This window comes from Choristoneura fumiferana, chromosome 28 (genome assembly GCF_025370935.1).
Source record: "Choristoneura fumiferana chromosome 28, NRCan_CFum_1, whole genome shotgun sequence".
In the NCBI taxonomy this organism is placed as follows: Eukaryota; Metazoa; Arthropoda; class Insecta; order Lepidoptera; family Tortricidae; genus Choristoneura; species Choristoneura fumiferana.
Window position 1 is genome coordinate 1,529,408 of NC_133499.1, and position 14,557 is coordinate 1,543,964.

Consider the following 14,557-nt stretch of genomic DNA (forward strand, 5'->3'; position numbering starts at 1 on the left):
AGAAAAATAACAAAAAATGGAACCGACTACAAAACCCTTGAAAATATTTTTAGCTCTAAGTCGGTGACTCAGCACGACCCAGCAGGAGGGATTGAAACCCATAATACGTAGGTGAGGTCGACGACTATTGTTCCACTCCTGCTGGTTCGTGCCGAGTCACCGAATTCGAGCTAGTAGGTTCCTAGAAAAATATTTTCAAGGGTTTGGTAGTCAGTTCCGTTTTTTTTTTATTTTTATGAAGTTGGTTTTACTTTTTTGTTAAAAAATTTTGGGTTTACTAATGTTTCGGTGAATAACATTTGACAACCTGTTTTCTTTTTCCCTTTTGATTTCCCAACTGCTTAACATTATTTAAAACTGTAAACATTTCAGGATTTTTATAAAACTAACCTAACCTAAAGGGTTCTACACGATGGCTCTGAAATAAATCCTGAAATATTTACAATTTCAGAATTTGCGACATGAAAAGTTGCGAAATGAAACAGGTTGCCAAACGTTACGTTACGAACAGGTAGTACCCGTGTATTTTGTCTAAAGCATAAAAAATCATAGTTTAGGTTAGAGTTGCGGCAAGCAAGAATTGGAGCTCCGGTTTCGCGGAGCTCCGTAGACTTTGAGTCAAATAATTTTAGACCACTTGATACTTAGATAAGTTGCTACTTAGACCAGTTGCTTCTTAGACTACTTGCTACTTAGACCAATTGCTAATTTGCTACATACATAAAGCAGCTACTTTTTAGATGAAATGATACCAACCCGAAATGAGGTAGTTCATGACATTTTCGATTATTTTTTAGACGTTGTAAGTTCTTCAGAGAACTTCTACTTGGTAACTGGAAGCAGTAACAGAATCTTCTACCATCTCGTCAAAAACGTGCCCACGAAAATTATTCGGAATGAACGCCCGAATATAGGTATAGTCCAGTTCATTATATACGAATGACTACCGCTTGTCCACAGCTGTACGAGAAGTTGCGTAAGCAGCAACCCAACTTTATGAGCAAGATCGGCGTGATCGAGGGAGATGTTGGCCAACTGGGGCTCGGCATTGGAGAGAAGGACCGGCAGACGCTCATCGATGAGGTAAGAAGCCATAAGTAGTCATCTTTATTTGGGCTGGACCCGAGGGTCATGCAGGATTAACTGTCATTTAGTGCAAATAGAAAATCATCTAAATAAACTGACTATTTTGAATCGGTTGCGGTTGCTAATCGGACACAGGGCCAGCATAATGCTGAGCGTTTATAACACCCGAGCGCTGATTTTCAGCCAGCACTTGTCATCAACATTCAGCACTGGTTTCGGTCAGCGTTGGTGACAGTCGGACCGGTTACTGTATTGCTGTAATTTTTATTGATAAATAAGTGATAAATATGATTTTTGTAACGTACGATACAACACTCTGCCATTCCTTTTTCAGGTGGAGGTTATATTCCATGGCGCGGCGACGCTTCGCTTCAACGAGCCTCTACGGGAAGCTGTTTATATCAACGTGCGAGGAACCAGGGAAATGATGCTGCTGGCGCGAGTCTGCACCAAACTCAAGGCCATGGTGCACATCTCGACAGCCTATAGGTAAGCTTTCATTGGAGTGTACTCAGTGAACTATAGAAAATTACTTAACATATCTTAGTGATTTTAAGCCTGGGGGGGATAAGTTGATAATATGGAGAATAAGAAAAGTATGAATTGTAAGGTACCTATTGGCGAATTCATTCGAGTTTCGATTTCGACGTGCGACATACGGGAATGATTGATCAAGTCAAGTCAAAGACGTAAGACTTTGGTTTGGTTGCTTTACATTTGGCAACTTTTTTAGAACCTCTCGGGGGGGTGGCATCTGCGCCTCCCTGCCCCCCTTGGCGACGCCTTTGATTTTAACTTATACCTAATTACTGCCTGCCACAATTGGGACTTACCTATAACGATAACATTTCATTTTTAATTTTTGTCTGATAAGTTCGTATTTATGTGGTAGAGCCAAACTGTAACCACTTGCTGGCTGCAGTACGAATGGACCGGCTCGACCGGGTTAGTACCACACTCCCACAGAATACGCGTGAAATCTTCGTGAAATAGTACTTTTGCTACTGTGTTTCATACGGTGAGCGGGAGATCCGGAGGCCCAAAATAACAAAAAATGGAACCACAGAACTGGGACTACAGAACCCTTGAAAATATTTTTCTAGGTACATACTAGCTCGAAGTCGGTGACTCAGCACGACCCAGTAAAAGGGATTGAAACCCATAGTATGTAGTTGAGGTAGACGACTATTGTTCCGCTCCTGCTGGCTCGTGCTGAGGCACCGACTTCGAGCTAGTAGGTACATAGAAAAATATTTTCAAGGGTTTTGTAGTCGGTTTTATTAGTTAGCATTCGATCGAGCGTTCTAGCGAGCGTTCAAGCGAAACGACGGAATATTTGCTTTGAGCTTTTTGCCGAGCATCTGTCAAACAATAATAACGGTACGTTTTTGACGAACATTTACTAGAGCGTTCCCAGAATTATCGTTTAAATGTTCGTAGCAATGTTTGGCTCTATGCTTGGCACCCTTGGCACCGTTCGTTTTTCAGTTCGACAAATTGATCGAGTAATATTCTGTTACAAGTGAATGCTCAAGTTTATCAGCACCTTAATAACAGCTACGTCTAGGTCTATGCAACAAATGTGTGTTCATGCAGCTCCTCTACCTCCACACTGTAAACACAGAAAATCACACAAACCCAACTATCACCACCACCACACTACGCATTTCGAACTCAACCAGTGCTCATTATCAAAGTAACAGAACCGTTCAACATGCTACCAGATGTTAGACTGACGATGATTTTGACTTTAGCTTTGACTTTGCCTTTATTTATTGCAGCAACTGCACCATCAACGAGGTGGAAGAGGTGTTCTACGAGAGCCCCATTTCTGGCGACAAGCTGATAGACCTCGCGGAGACATTGGATGAGAAGACTATTAACAATATCACCCAAGGGTAAGCCACTTGTTTCAAACCCGTCTTGAAGATCTTGACGACGAACTCCGAAAAACTCCGCCCAAGGCTCCCACGATTATTACACTTCAGCGCAAGTGGCATACTTCACTACAGATCTTGCAAACGGACTTTCAAGACCTAGTTTGGATTTGATAGTCACCCTCGCGCCCATGCAAGAACCCAGATTATCATCTTGACAGGGTGTAACCATCTACGATACGTCTGATATCATTAACACCATCAACCACATCAACATCATCATTCTTTTGCTGTTGTGGGACTGAAAATTCTCGATTGAAGACCGCTAACCGGCAAGCGTAGTGTAGGACGTCCATCAACGAGATGGGCGGATGATCTGGTTAAAGCTGCTGGTTCATCAATCAAGCAATATCTTTATTTTGCTTTAAATGTGGTACAATACTAAATAAATAAATAAATAAACCTATATTGCCACAATTTAAAATTACATAAAATTACACATTGTTAAAAAAATAAAAAAATGTGTGGAGAAAAATAAAAAGTTGGGACAATGGGTCCCCAGTCTCAGCATATGCTGGGCTTGATTGCTCGGTGCTGATGTTCAAACTGGATTTCCCTGTAGTCCAGTGTGACCTGTCACAAGGTAAAAAAATAATGTTTCACACACTTCACCAATATCAGGCATGTCAAAATACAAATATACATGAATAGAAATAAAAATAAAAATTCATAAAAATAAAAAGTCAATCATGGTGAATGCAGGCCGCTCCCAACCTAAGCAATAGGAGGTTTATGTGCAATAGTGGTCGTTCTACGGCCGATAGGATGATAGATGATGATGATGATGATGATGATATGAATTTAAACGAGGTAGCATTACAACCTCCTAACGCCCAGAGTCCTTTATAAAGGACTTATTGTAATTTTAAATCACTCTATCATAAATGAAAAATGACAAAGGATAAACCAATATGGAATCAAAAAGATACGAAATTGAAGTTATTAGAATGTGGACGAATCAAGAAGGCAATAAACAAATTACTTAATATCAGTATGGTATAACCTAACCAACAAAAAGGTGGAAACCCCCGACTTTGTCACTTCAAAGGCTGAACCGATTTTGATAAAATGTATCTATGAACCATCGCTAGAAAACCTGCTTTTAAATAAAAAAATCGCATTCAAATCGGTCCACCCGTTTAAGAACTACGGTGCCACAGAGAGACACACACACACACACACACACACACACACACACACACACACACACAGACACACATAGTGGTCAAACTTATAAAAATTGGCTCAGCCGTTTTTAACCCCCGACGCAAAAAGAGGGGTGTTATAAGTTTGACCGCTATGTGTGTCTGTATGTCTGTCTGTGGCACCGTTTCTTTTATTCGAAAGCAGGGTTTCTAGCGATGGTTCTTAGACATGTTTTATCAAAATCGGTTCAGCCTTTTTGAGATATTGAACTTTGAAGTGACAATGTCGGGGGATTTCCAACTTTTTGTTGGTTAGGATATTATTAAGATTAACTTTGAGAAAACAATGTCGTGGCTTTTTCAACGTCTCCAGTTTGGTTAATATTGTATTTTCCAGGTTGATCGGAGATTTCCCAAACACATACGCTTACACGAAGTCGGTGGCTGAAGACATTCTGCAGAAATACTCGCAGGGGCTCCCCGTGGCCGTCGTCCGGCCTTCCATAGGTAAGGCTTAGTGTTTTAGTTTGTTTATTAACCCCCGACGCAAAAAGAGGGGTGTTATAAGTTTGACCGCTATGTGTGTCTGTCTGTGGCACCGTAGCTCTTAAACGGGTAGACCGATTTGAATGCGGTTTTTTTTAATTGAAAGCAGGTTTTCTAGCAAAGGGTCTTAGACATGTTTTATTATAATCGGTTCAGCCGTTTTTGAGATATTGAACTTTGAAGTGACAAAGTCGGGGGTTTTCCAACTTTTTAACCCCGACGCAAAAAGAACGGTGTTATAAGTTTGAACGCTATGTGTGTCTGTGTGTCTCCCTCTCAGTGTCTGTGTGTCTCTCTCTCAGTGTGTGTGTAAAAGGAGACTATCGCTTGTAGCTTCGTGAAATGGACCACAGGACGACACAACAGTGGTTAATATCTGAACACGCTTCTATGCCGTTAACAATAGAGTCGTGCTCAGATATTTTTGATCAAATTTTTGCTCATAAGTTTATGAACTCGACTTTACTTCGGCTAAATTCGACACTAAGGGGCTGTTTCACCATCCATTGATTTGTGATAACTGACGGTTAAATGTGATGCCGTCTCTATTTGTTTTGTTCGAATAGACGGAGACGGCATCACATCTAATCATCAGTTAACACTAATCATTGGATGGCGAAACAGCCCCTAAATATTAAAGTTAAAATAAAACGTATTAAAACAACGTGCCAAATTTCATGAAATTTAGTACAGTTGTTTTAATACAACGTCGATGAAGACCACGATGTAATTTAGTACAGTTGTTTTATTACAACGTAGATGAAGACCACGATGTAATTTAGTACAGTTGTTTTATTACAACGTAGATGAAGACCACGATGTAATTTAGTACAGTTGTTTTAATACAACGTCGATGAAGACCACGATGTAATTTAGTACAGTTGTTTTAATACAACGTCGATGAAGACCACGATGTAATTTAGTACAGTTGTTTTAATACAACGTCGATGAAGACCACGATGTAATTTAGTACAGTTGTTTTATTACAACGTAGATGAAGACCACGATGTAATTTAGTACAGTTGTTTTAATACAACGTCGATGAAGACCACGATGTAATTTAGTACAGTTGTTTTAATACAACGTCGATGAAGACCACGATGTAATTTAGTACAGTTGTTTTAATACAACGTCGATGAAGACCACGATGTAATTTAGTACAGTTGTTTTAATACAACGTCGATGAAGACCACGATGTAATTTAGTACAGTTGTTTTAATACAACGTCGATGAAGACCACGATGTAATTTAGTACAGTTTTTTTAATACAACGTCGATGAAGACCACGATGTAATTTAGTACAGTTGTTTTAATACAACGTCGATGAAGACCACGATGTAATTTAGTACAGTTGTTTTAATACAACGTCGATGAAGACCACGATGCAATTTTTGCGAATTCCCACGGGACTTTAGCAATATCCCAGAATTTCAATTAAACTGCCAGATCTAGTGTTAAATAATAGCACTTTTTGTCATGTTCCAGTGATCGCCACAGCCAAGGACCCAGTGGCTGGCTGGATTGACAACGTGTACGGACCGACTGGGGTGAGAAACTTTATTCATTATATAAACCATATAAACTACGGGTCCATTTCAGGGCAGGCCTCTCTCAGAATCAAAGACTTCACTTTATACTATTCGATGTTATTTTTTGTTCTTTCCATCTAACTTTTACGTGTATCGAATATGTGTAAATAAATATTTCTCTCTCTTTCTCTCTCTCTCAAAGAGCTTTAGCTGTAGTTTTCGTGCGGGCTATAATCCATCATTATCACATCAGGCGCAAGATGGCATAGAGATAGTTTATGGGCCAGAGAGTGACATAGGCTACTTTTTATCCCGGAAAAATGCACAGTTCCCGAGGGAACAGCGCGCGATAACTGAACTCCACGCGGACGAAGTCGCGGGCAAAAGCTAGTAAACTAGCGTGAGCAAACGCACAGACAAACAGACCATAATTCTAAAAATAATTGTTCTGGTTAAAGGACCTGAAGTTACGTTGACACAGAGGCACTACTATACCACGCTACCTTCGATAGTAGGTACCTGCGTCCGTTGGGCAAGACACACACACGAACGTGCGCAGGCACGCGCGCACTCACACGCACACACACACAGGTCTCCTGATATAGCTTAGGTATCCGGTATACTTACTAGAAGGTCCCTGACCTGCTCTCATTAACTTCTGATTGGTCAATAAATTCATTTTCATTTTTCATTGCGCTAATAACAGCACGGATGGTCCGGGGCGGTAACTCAACGGGGTCACGCCGTTTTGACACCACACAAGTTTTAAATTAGTTTTAAATATTATGGATTATATTATGTATGTTAGTCTGTAAGGTATTTATTGTATGGGCCAAGTTGCCCGAAATAAATGGATTTATTATTCCACACCAGCCTATATACCTACTTGCCACTGCTGGGCACAGGCCTCCTCTCAGAACACGAGGGCTTGGGCCATAGTTCTCACGCGGGCCCAGTGCGGATTGGGAACTTCACACGCACCATTAAATTGCTTCGCTAGTTTGTGCAGGTTTCCTCACAATGTTTCCCTTCACCGCAAAGCTCGTGGTAAATTTCAAATGTAACTCCGCACATTCCCTCTGCTTGAGATGCGATAGGTCAAACCGCTAGGCCACCACGGCTTATTATATTATTAAATACCCCTAGTAGTAGCAGTTTTTCTCAAGATATTTTCAATGTACAGACACCGGCTTGTTACAGATTTATTATGTGTACACAGTTAAATAACGTAACGTAACGTTGTTATTCCAGGTGATAGTGGGGGCGGAACTGGGTCTCATGCACGTGCTCCACTGCCGTCCGGAGGCGCAGGCCAACGTGGTCCCGGGCGACTGCGTGGCGTCAGCGTGCGTCGCGAGCGCGTGGCGCGTCGCGCGCAGCGAGAACCGGCAGGCGCCCGCGCAGGACCGCCCGCCGCTCTATCACTGTGTGTGCTCTGAAAAGGCACCTATCACATGGGGTGAGTTCACTTGTTTCCGTTTACAACACTGTGATAGCCTAGGCTACAACTGTAGTAAAAGAGGACAAGTACGTCCACTCTGACACTTTAGGAGACTTAACTGCGTACTCCGACGCGGACGCTTAGGGTTGTCGGCGTCTATTTTAGATTAATTGTCTACCGGCAAATAATTTTACTGTGAAAGTTAACTTAAAGTTGTTTAATGTCTGTGTCTAGAAAAATCAGACAGATTCTATGCCGGCCGTTATTTTATTATTATTATACAAAATTAAAAATGTTATTTTAAATTCGCCGGAATGGTGATGGCGACTGTATACCTACATTTTACTCATTTTAACCTACACAAAATACTATAACTATATTTTTATATGTAGGTAGGAGGTATCTATTATTTTTTATGTGTCCTTCCTTGCACGAAACTATTACACTACACTTATATACCACTAATTTACAACTATACCTAATACAAAAAATAAGTAAATACGATGAGTACGCGAACGCAAAAGGTGATCAACTCGCGAAGCGAGCGCAAGACGAGCGATCTAAAATCGAAACGTACAGCACCGACGGCATTGCAGCCTTGACTAAAGAAAACTTAATCCTCCTTAAATTATCAGTGTGCGGCGGGTGCGTGCGTACTGGCGCCAACCGGCGCGCACACATTTAAGCCGCGCGATGTACTTTTGTTCGTAGTGTGCCTACTTGTTCTCTTTTACTATGCTACAACGCTGCGGTCATGTGGCTACAACGCTGCGGAAATGCGGCTACGGCACTGCAATAGTGGGGTTAAAACACTGTAATAGACTACAACGCTTCGGTAATGCAGCAACAACGCTGCAATAATGAGGCTACAACACTGTGATACGTAGACTACAACGCTGTGACAATGGGCTACAACACTGTGATAGTTAGGCTGCAACGCTGCGGCAATGCGGCTACGTCGCTTCGACTGGGCTGTTACAATGTGAGAGGCTACAACGCTGGAACAATGGGGCTACAAAAACGTGATAGTGGTCCCCGGCGACGTTATCAGATCTCATGTTAAGACAAGCTTCTAACTCTACACGCCCTAACTCTACAAACCCTAACTTAACAAATTCTTCATCTTAGTCGAAATAATGTGGTTTGGCCCTAACCTTTACCAAAGGCTATACCCGTGTAAGGGAACAAAATATGCCCCTGACGTTATTAGCCAATGAATATATCCTATGTATTGGTAATAATAATGCTAGTTATTACTCTCATAATTATTGACAGTTTCCTTGCAATGTCACTTAGAAAGTTGTAACTGTCCGTAATAAATTCGCAAAACACAAGACGTCTCTAGGTCAACATTAACGTGGTCATTTTTGATGTCAAATATTTCAAACTTTTTTTTGTCACTTGTGAGTCAGCGACACCCACCATTTTTTAGGGTTCCGTACCCAAAGGGTGCCAAGGGGACCCTATTACTGAGACTCCGCTGTCTATCTGTCTGTCTGTCACAAGGCTCTATCTCTGAACTGAAGCCGTAAAAGTTAGACACTTGAAATTTTCACAGATTATGTATTACTGTGGCCGCTAAAACAACAAATACTATAAATAAAATAAAGTTACAAATTAAAGGGGGTCGTCATACAAGAAACGTGTTTTTTCAGCGTTTTTTGGTTGCTAGGCGTTATTTGTTCCCTTACACGGGTATAGCCTTTCAGTTCAGTCTAACAACTAATAGTGACTCAAAATGAACAAGAAGCAGGGCAAGTCAAAGAAAAGCTTATAAAAATGCAGTCGACAAAATAGCATGTCATTAAAAACGATTTTCTTATTTCTAGCTGGTTTCATGTCGCTGGCAGAAACGCACGGTTTCCTGTGCCCGTCGTCGCAAGCCATATGGTACTACTCATTCATGATGACTTCTTCGCGGATGCTTTTCGTGCTAGTCACGTTCCTCACGCACTGGGTACCGGCGTACCTCGTGGACGGCGCTGCCACTGTCGTGGGCAAGAAGCCGCAGTAAGTACCTACAGCTTTAGATAGCTACAACACTGTGGCAGTGCGGCTACAACACTACGCTACGGCTACGACCCTGCAGGGCTACTACGAAACTCGCAAATCGAAGTTCGTATCGCATTGTCCTTTTCACTCGCGTGTTAAATGACATAAGCGTCAGCGGGACGGCAACATACGAAGTTTGAGTTTTGCACTTCGTGGTATAGGGCCTGACACTGATAGTTACACTGCAACCCTGTCATAGTAGTTAGGCTACGACGCTGGGGTAATGCGGTTACAGCGTTGCAATAATACGGCTAGAATACTGCCGTAGTGCAGATACAATATTGTGACGGTTAGGCTACAAGACGTTGACGAAGAAGTGGGCTGGTCATTAAACAACAATCGTTGGAGTAAAAGAGTTCTTGAGTGGAGACCGTGTCTTGGCAAACGTAGTGTAGGACGCCCTCCGGCAGGTGGAGTGACGATCTGCGAAAGGCTGCTGGTAGAAACTGGATTCGTCTAGCCGAGGACAGGGCGCAAAGGCGCTCTTTGGGGGAGGCCTATGTCCGGCAGTGGACTGCTATAAGTAGGCTGCATGATGATGATGATGATGAGGCTACAAGACTGGTAACTAGGCTACAACACTAATAGTTACGCTACAAGACTGATAGTAAGGATTGTGATAGTTGACTATAACACTGGTAATAAGGACTGCGATAGTTAGGCTACAACACTGTGATACTCGTAGTTGAACGCTGCAGCAGGGCTACTACGAAAATCGAAACTCGAAGTACGTATCGTACCGTCCCTCTCGCTCTCGTTTTAAATAGATAAAAGTGTCAGAGGGACCGCACGACACGAACTTCGAGTTTCGAGTTTCGTAGTAGCCCTGCAGTAATGCGGCTACAACACTGCGATAGTGCAGTTACAAAACCTAGCACAGCGCTATGACACCTATTGCATATGATTTAAAATTTAAATTTACTTGAGCAATAAAAGCTTATAGGATATTCTTTGTGCAAGTGGTTAATATTTTTATTTGTTTCAGATTAATAAAGGCTTACACGAAAATATCCCAGTTCTCAGAGGTCCTCAAATTCTTCACTTTACGAGAATGGAAATTCCACAACCAGAATATGACTCGGCTGTTTAACGAAATGTGCGACGCTGACAAACATATCTTCGACTTTGACACCAGCTGTATCGACTGGAATGAGTACTTCGCTAACTACATGCGAGGCATAAGAGTTTATCTCCTTAAAGACCCTTTGTCTACAGTTCCTGGCAGTTTGAAGAAATTCCAGAGATTAAAAATGCTGCACTACTTCGTCTTGACCGTGATCGGGCTTCTCTTTTTGAGGTTATTATGGTTTTTCATGTCGTTTTTTGTATAAAAGTAATGTAGTCTAAGTGAATAGTTAAATGGACACATTTTGAGTAGTTCTTATTTTAATTGTAATATAATAACAAGCGCGGAAAGTGCGAGATGTTTTGAGAGTTGGCATAATATGGACATACCCTGCCATTTAATAATAATAGTATTCAGGATTCAGTTATTTGGTCAAAAACAAAAAAATACACGAGAACTTATTCTAGTTATGGTACCCTGATAGGGTATTATAGGCACTTGTTAAAGTTCAAAAAAACCGGCCAAGATAGTGAAAATAGGGTTCCGTAGCCATTACGAAAAAATTAAGTACCTAATATCTTTCTAAGGGTTTCGAATTTTATACGGAATCTTCCAAGTTTCATCACAAAACCTGTCTATAGAAGTTAAATAAACGATTGGAACAATTATAGTTGCTTGGACGTACGACATTGTATTGTAATTGTTTGATTGAACTGCGATTATTTTAAGTTATTTTGTACAAAGTAATTGTTTATTTAAGTGACATGCACGATGGAGCCCAAAACAAGTGAGATTTGGCAGTTTTTTTTAGAAATTTTAGAGATTTTTGAGTTCAATAAAGCATGAACTGCTATTTTTTTCCACATCCACTTTCACCTTCGCATCCGCTTCCGTTAACCTCCGCATCCGCGGAGGCGAAACGCGTCGCCTTCGCATACGCCTCCGCCTCCGGTGAGAAGACCTCCGTTACAACCCTAATCTAATATAGTGGATATTAAATGCAAAAAGAAATGCATTGAAAATATTATACAGAGAGACTGTAGAACAAATTTAAAAGCTTTGTCAATACTCCTTTTGCAATGTTTTGTCATTTTAGTTTAATCATAATGATGTAAAATTTTGTTTTGTGTAATATTTACTTTCAGGGTATATCCATATTAATATCTACACATGAAAGTTAAATGATATGACGTAAGAATAGCTCACTCTCTCCGAGCTCTGAATATAACTTAGGCCCTGTTCACACTATTCCAGTAAAACCGTTCCAGTAGCATGACACTGCGGCGTCTGCGGCGCTGGATCGATCATGTGTCCCCGCAATGTATCATTAATTCATTACTGGAACGGTTTTACTGTAGGTACCCTTAGTGTAAGTTTTCGGTTACAAAATACGTCTCGATCGCGTTCGCGTTAAAATCTCAATGTATATGGAAACACGAACAGTGTTTCCATACAAACTGAGATTTTAACGCGAACGCGATCGTGACGAATTTTGTAACTGAAAACTTACACTAAGGGCACTCGAATATGTGAACAGGGCCTTAACCTTACCTATAAAAAAAAACAAGCTAGTAATTATGTACCGTATTTCAAGTCACTACTACCGCTATTAGAAGTGTATTTTACGTAGGTAAACCTGTGAAAAAAACGGCTGAAAATTAAATTTGTAGTGAATTTTTGAAAAATCAATCGTCTTCGTCTAAATCACTTGTCCTTATTAAATAAGTAGCTACCTATCGTCACTAGGTATTATACTTTGAAAAAATCTCTTATCTAAAATCAATATTTCAACAAAAATGAACCTTGACATAATGTTCATGAAGTTCACTCAGAAAATTATATATTTTGACGTACGAGTTTTTTTTTAAGTATATAGTGACGCTATGTTGTATGGTGTTAAAAAATGCGAGTAACGTCACAAATATAAATTACTGCTTTTTTCTAATACAACCCTTTGTAACTGTTTTATATATTTATTAAATAAATATAAATTAGTCAAATACCGTATTAAATCTTACTAATTCCATTTCCAATTTCTACTTAATCTCTGTAGTTTATACACCCTAACTAATTTACTTTTTTCATGTTTTATCTGTGACATTTAACTTCTTTTTAATAATGGCGCTCTGGCCAATCTTTACCAGCCATTTACATTTTGTTAGAAGACATACCTAACCCACGCTTCTCTACCTCTCTCGTTTTACTGGGTTAGAAGCTACCTACCTACACTAATTAAATGTTTATTCAATATAATATACCTTCCTTAAATTTACCTAACTAATACTTAATTAAAATTGATGAATTTTGTTTGAAAAGCAATAAGCGTTCTAGGGTTGTGAAAAATATGTATTTTTTTTGTATACAAATTGTATAAGTAAATATAACATTTTTGGTACAAACGGTGTTACCCGGCAACGGTATGATAAGGTATTATAACTGCCTTTTTCTGGCAATGTCTATAGTTCGGGTTGTGTACTGGGATGGAAGAGATGAACAAAGTAGGTAGCTAACATTCTTTAATAACACACATTTATGTTATAAGAAAAGTTCAGAAGGCGGGCTAACCAGGCGGGAGTCGGGGCGCGTTGGTAGGCGCGTGGCAAGTAAGGTGGTTGTGTACCGACTGGCGTCCGTTGGCCGCGGGCCCCGCGTGGTTAGCTAAAATGCTGATCACACAATATGTGGCAGGGGTGTCGCCACATCACTCCCCCCCCTTTTTTGAGAAAAATAAAATGTATACATAAAAAAAAACTTAGCCAAAAAAAAACAATTGACAACTTGTGACCTCTTTTCATGACTGACTGTACTCTTATATTGTTACGGTAATGCTGATTCAAATAAATCGACGCTGCGCTCATGTTACGACGTTTGTAATATGATCGCTCTGTGCCCGCGCTGACGCTGCTCCACTGCTATGCAACGTGACTGGGCTGGAATGCGGCGCTTGTAGGTCCCGCTTGATCATGCTCTGACGAGAAAGTCTTCATGCCATACGCCTTTGCGGCTGTAATGACTTCATGAGCGACCTCTGCGTGTAATGGCATGACTCCCTGCGACGACACTCGACGGTGCAATGAAGATCCTCTAACCACACGCTTTGGCGGCTGTGATGGCTTCAAGATGGATTTCAAATGACACGATGTCCGGCGGCCATATATAACATCCTTTAACCACACGCTTTGGCGGTTGTGATGGCTTCTAGGAATGAGACGACGTTCGGCGAAAAAATTTGCTGATGTAACGATATGTGTTTGTGTAAGATTGGTCCGGAACGGTGCTATCTTGCTTTTGCCGCTATCAGATAGCAGTTCGGTGGTCTGACTGCTCGACTGTTGAGGCTTTTACTTCTGAGGTCACTTTGTGGTTTCACTGAATTTAACCGCCTGGTTAGCTCACAAACGAATCTAGTTAGCACGTGTTCGAAAACGGGGTCACCACTGTAACTGCCTTTTACTGGCAATGTCTATAGTTCGGGTTGTGTACTGGGATGGAAGAGATGAACAAAGTAGGTAGCTAACATTCTTTAATAACACACATTTATGTTATAAGAAAAGTTCAGAAGGCGGGCTAACCAGGCGGGAGTCGGGGCGCGTTGGTAGGCGCGTGGCAAGTAAGGTGGTTGTGTACCGACTGGCGTCCGTTGGCCGCGGGCCCCGCGTGGTTAGCTAAAATGCTGATCACACAATATGTGGCAGGGGTGTCGCCACAGTATTATAACTTTGTATACAAATTAATAATATTACACGGTGCTAAAA

General features: G+C 40.9%; 1 protein-coding gene across 1 annotated transcript in view; it reads left to right on the forward strand.

Moving 5' to 3' along the window:
- The window catches only part of LOC141443983 (fatty acyl-CoA reductase wat-like), a 49,390-nt gene extending 36,564 nt beyond the window's left edge, over positions 1-12,826 (forward strand). Inside the window, exons 4-11 of the mRNA XM_074109427.1 lie at positions 961-1,083; positions 1,421-1,575; positions 2,868-2,984; positions 4,566-4,675; positions 6,200-6,261; positions 7,495-7,702; positions 9,514-9,694; positions 10,722-12,826. Of these exons, the coding sequence (XP_073965528.1) occupies positions 961-1,083; positions 1,421-1,575; positions 2,868-2,984; positions 4,566-4,675; positions 6,200-6,261; positions 7,495-7,702; positions 9,514-9,694; positions 10,722-11,067 (1,302 nt within the window). The 3' untranslated portion in view covers positions 11,068-12,826. The remainder of the gene's footprint in view (positions 1-960; positions 1,084-1,420; positions 1,576-2,867; positions 2,985-4,565; positions 4,676-6,199; positions 6,262-7,494; positions 7,703-9,513; positions 9,695-10,721) is intronic.
- Positions 12,827-14,557: the final 1,731 nt, after the last annotated feature.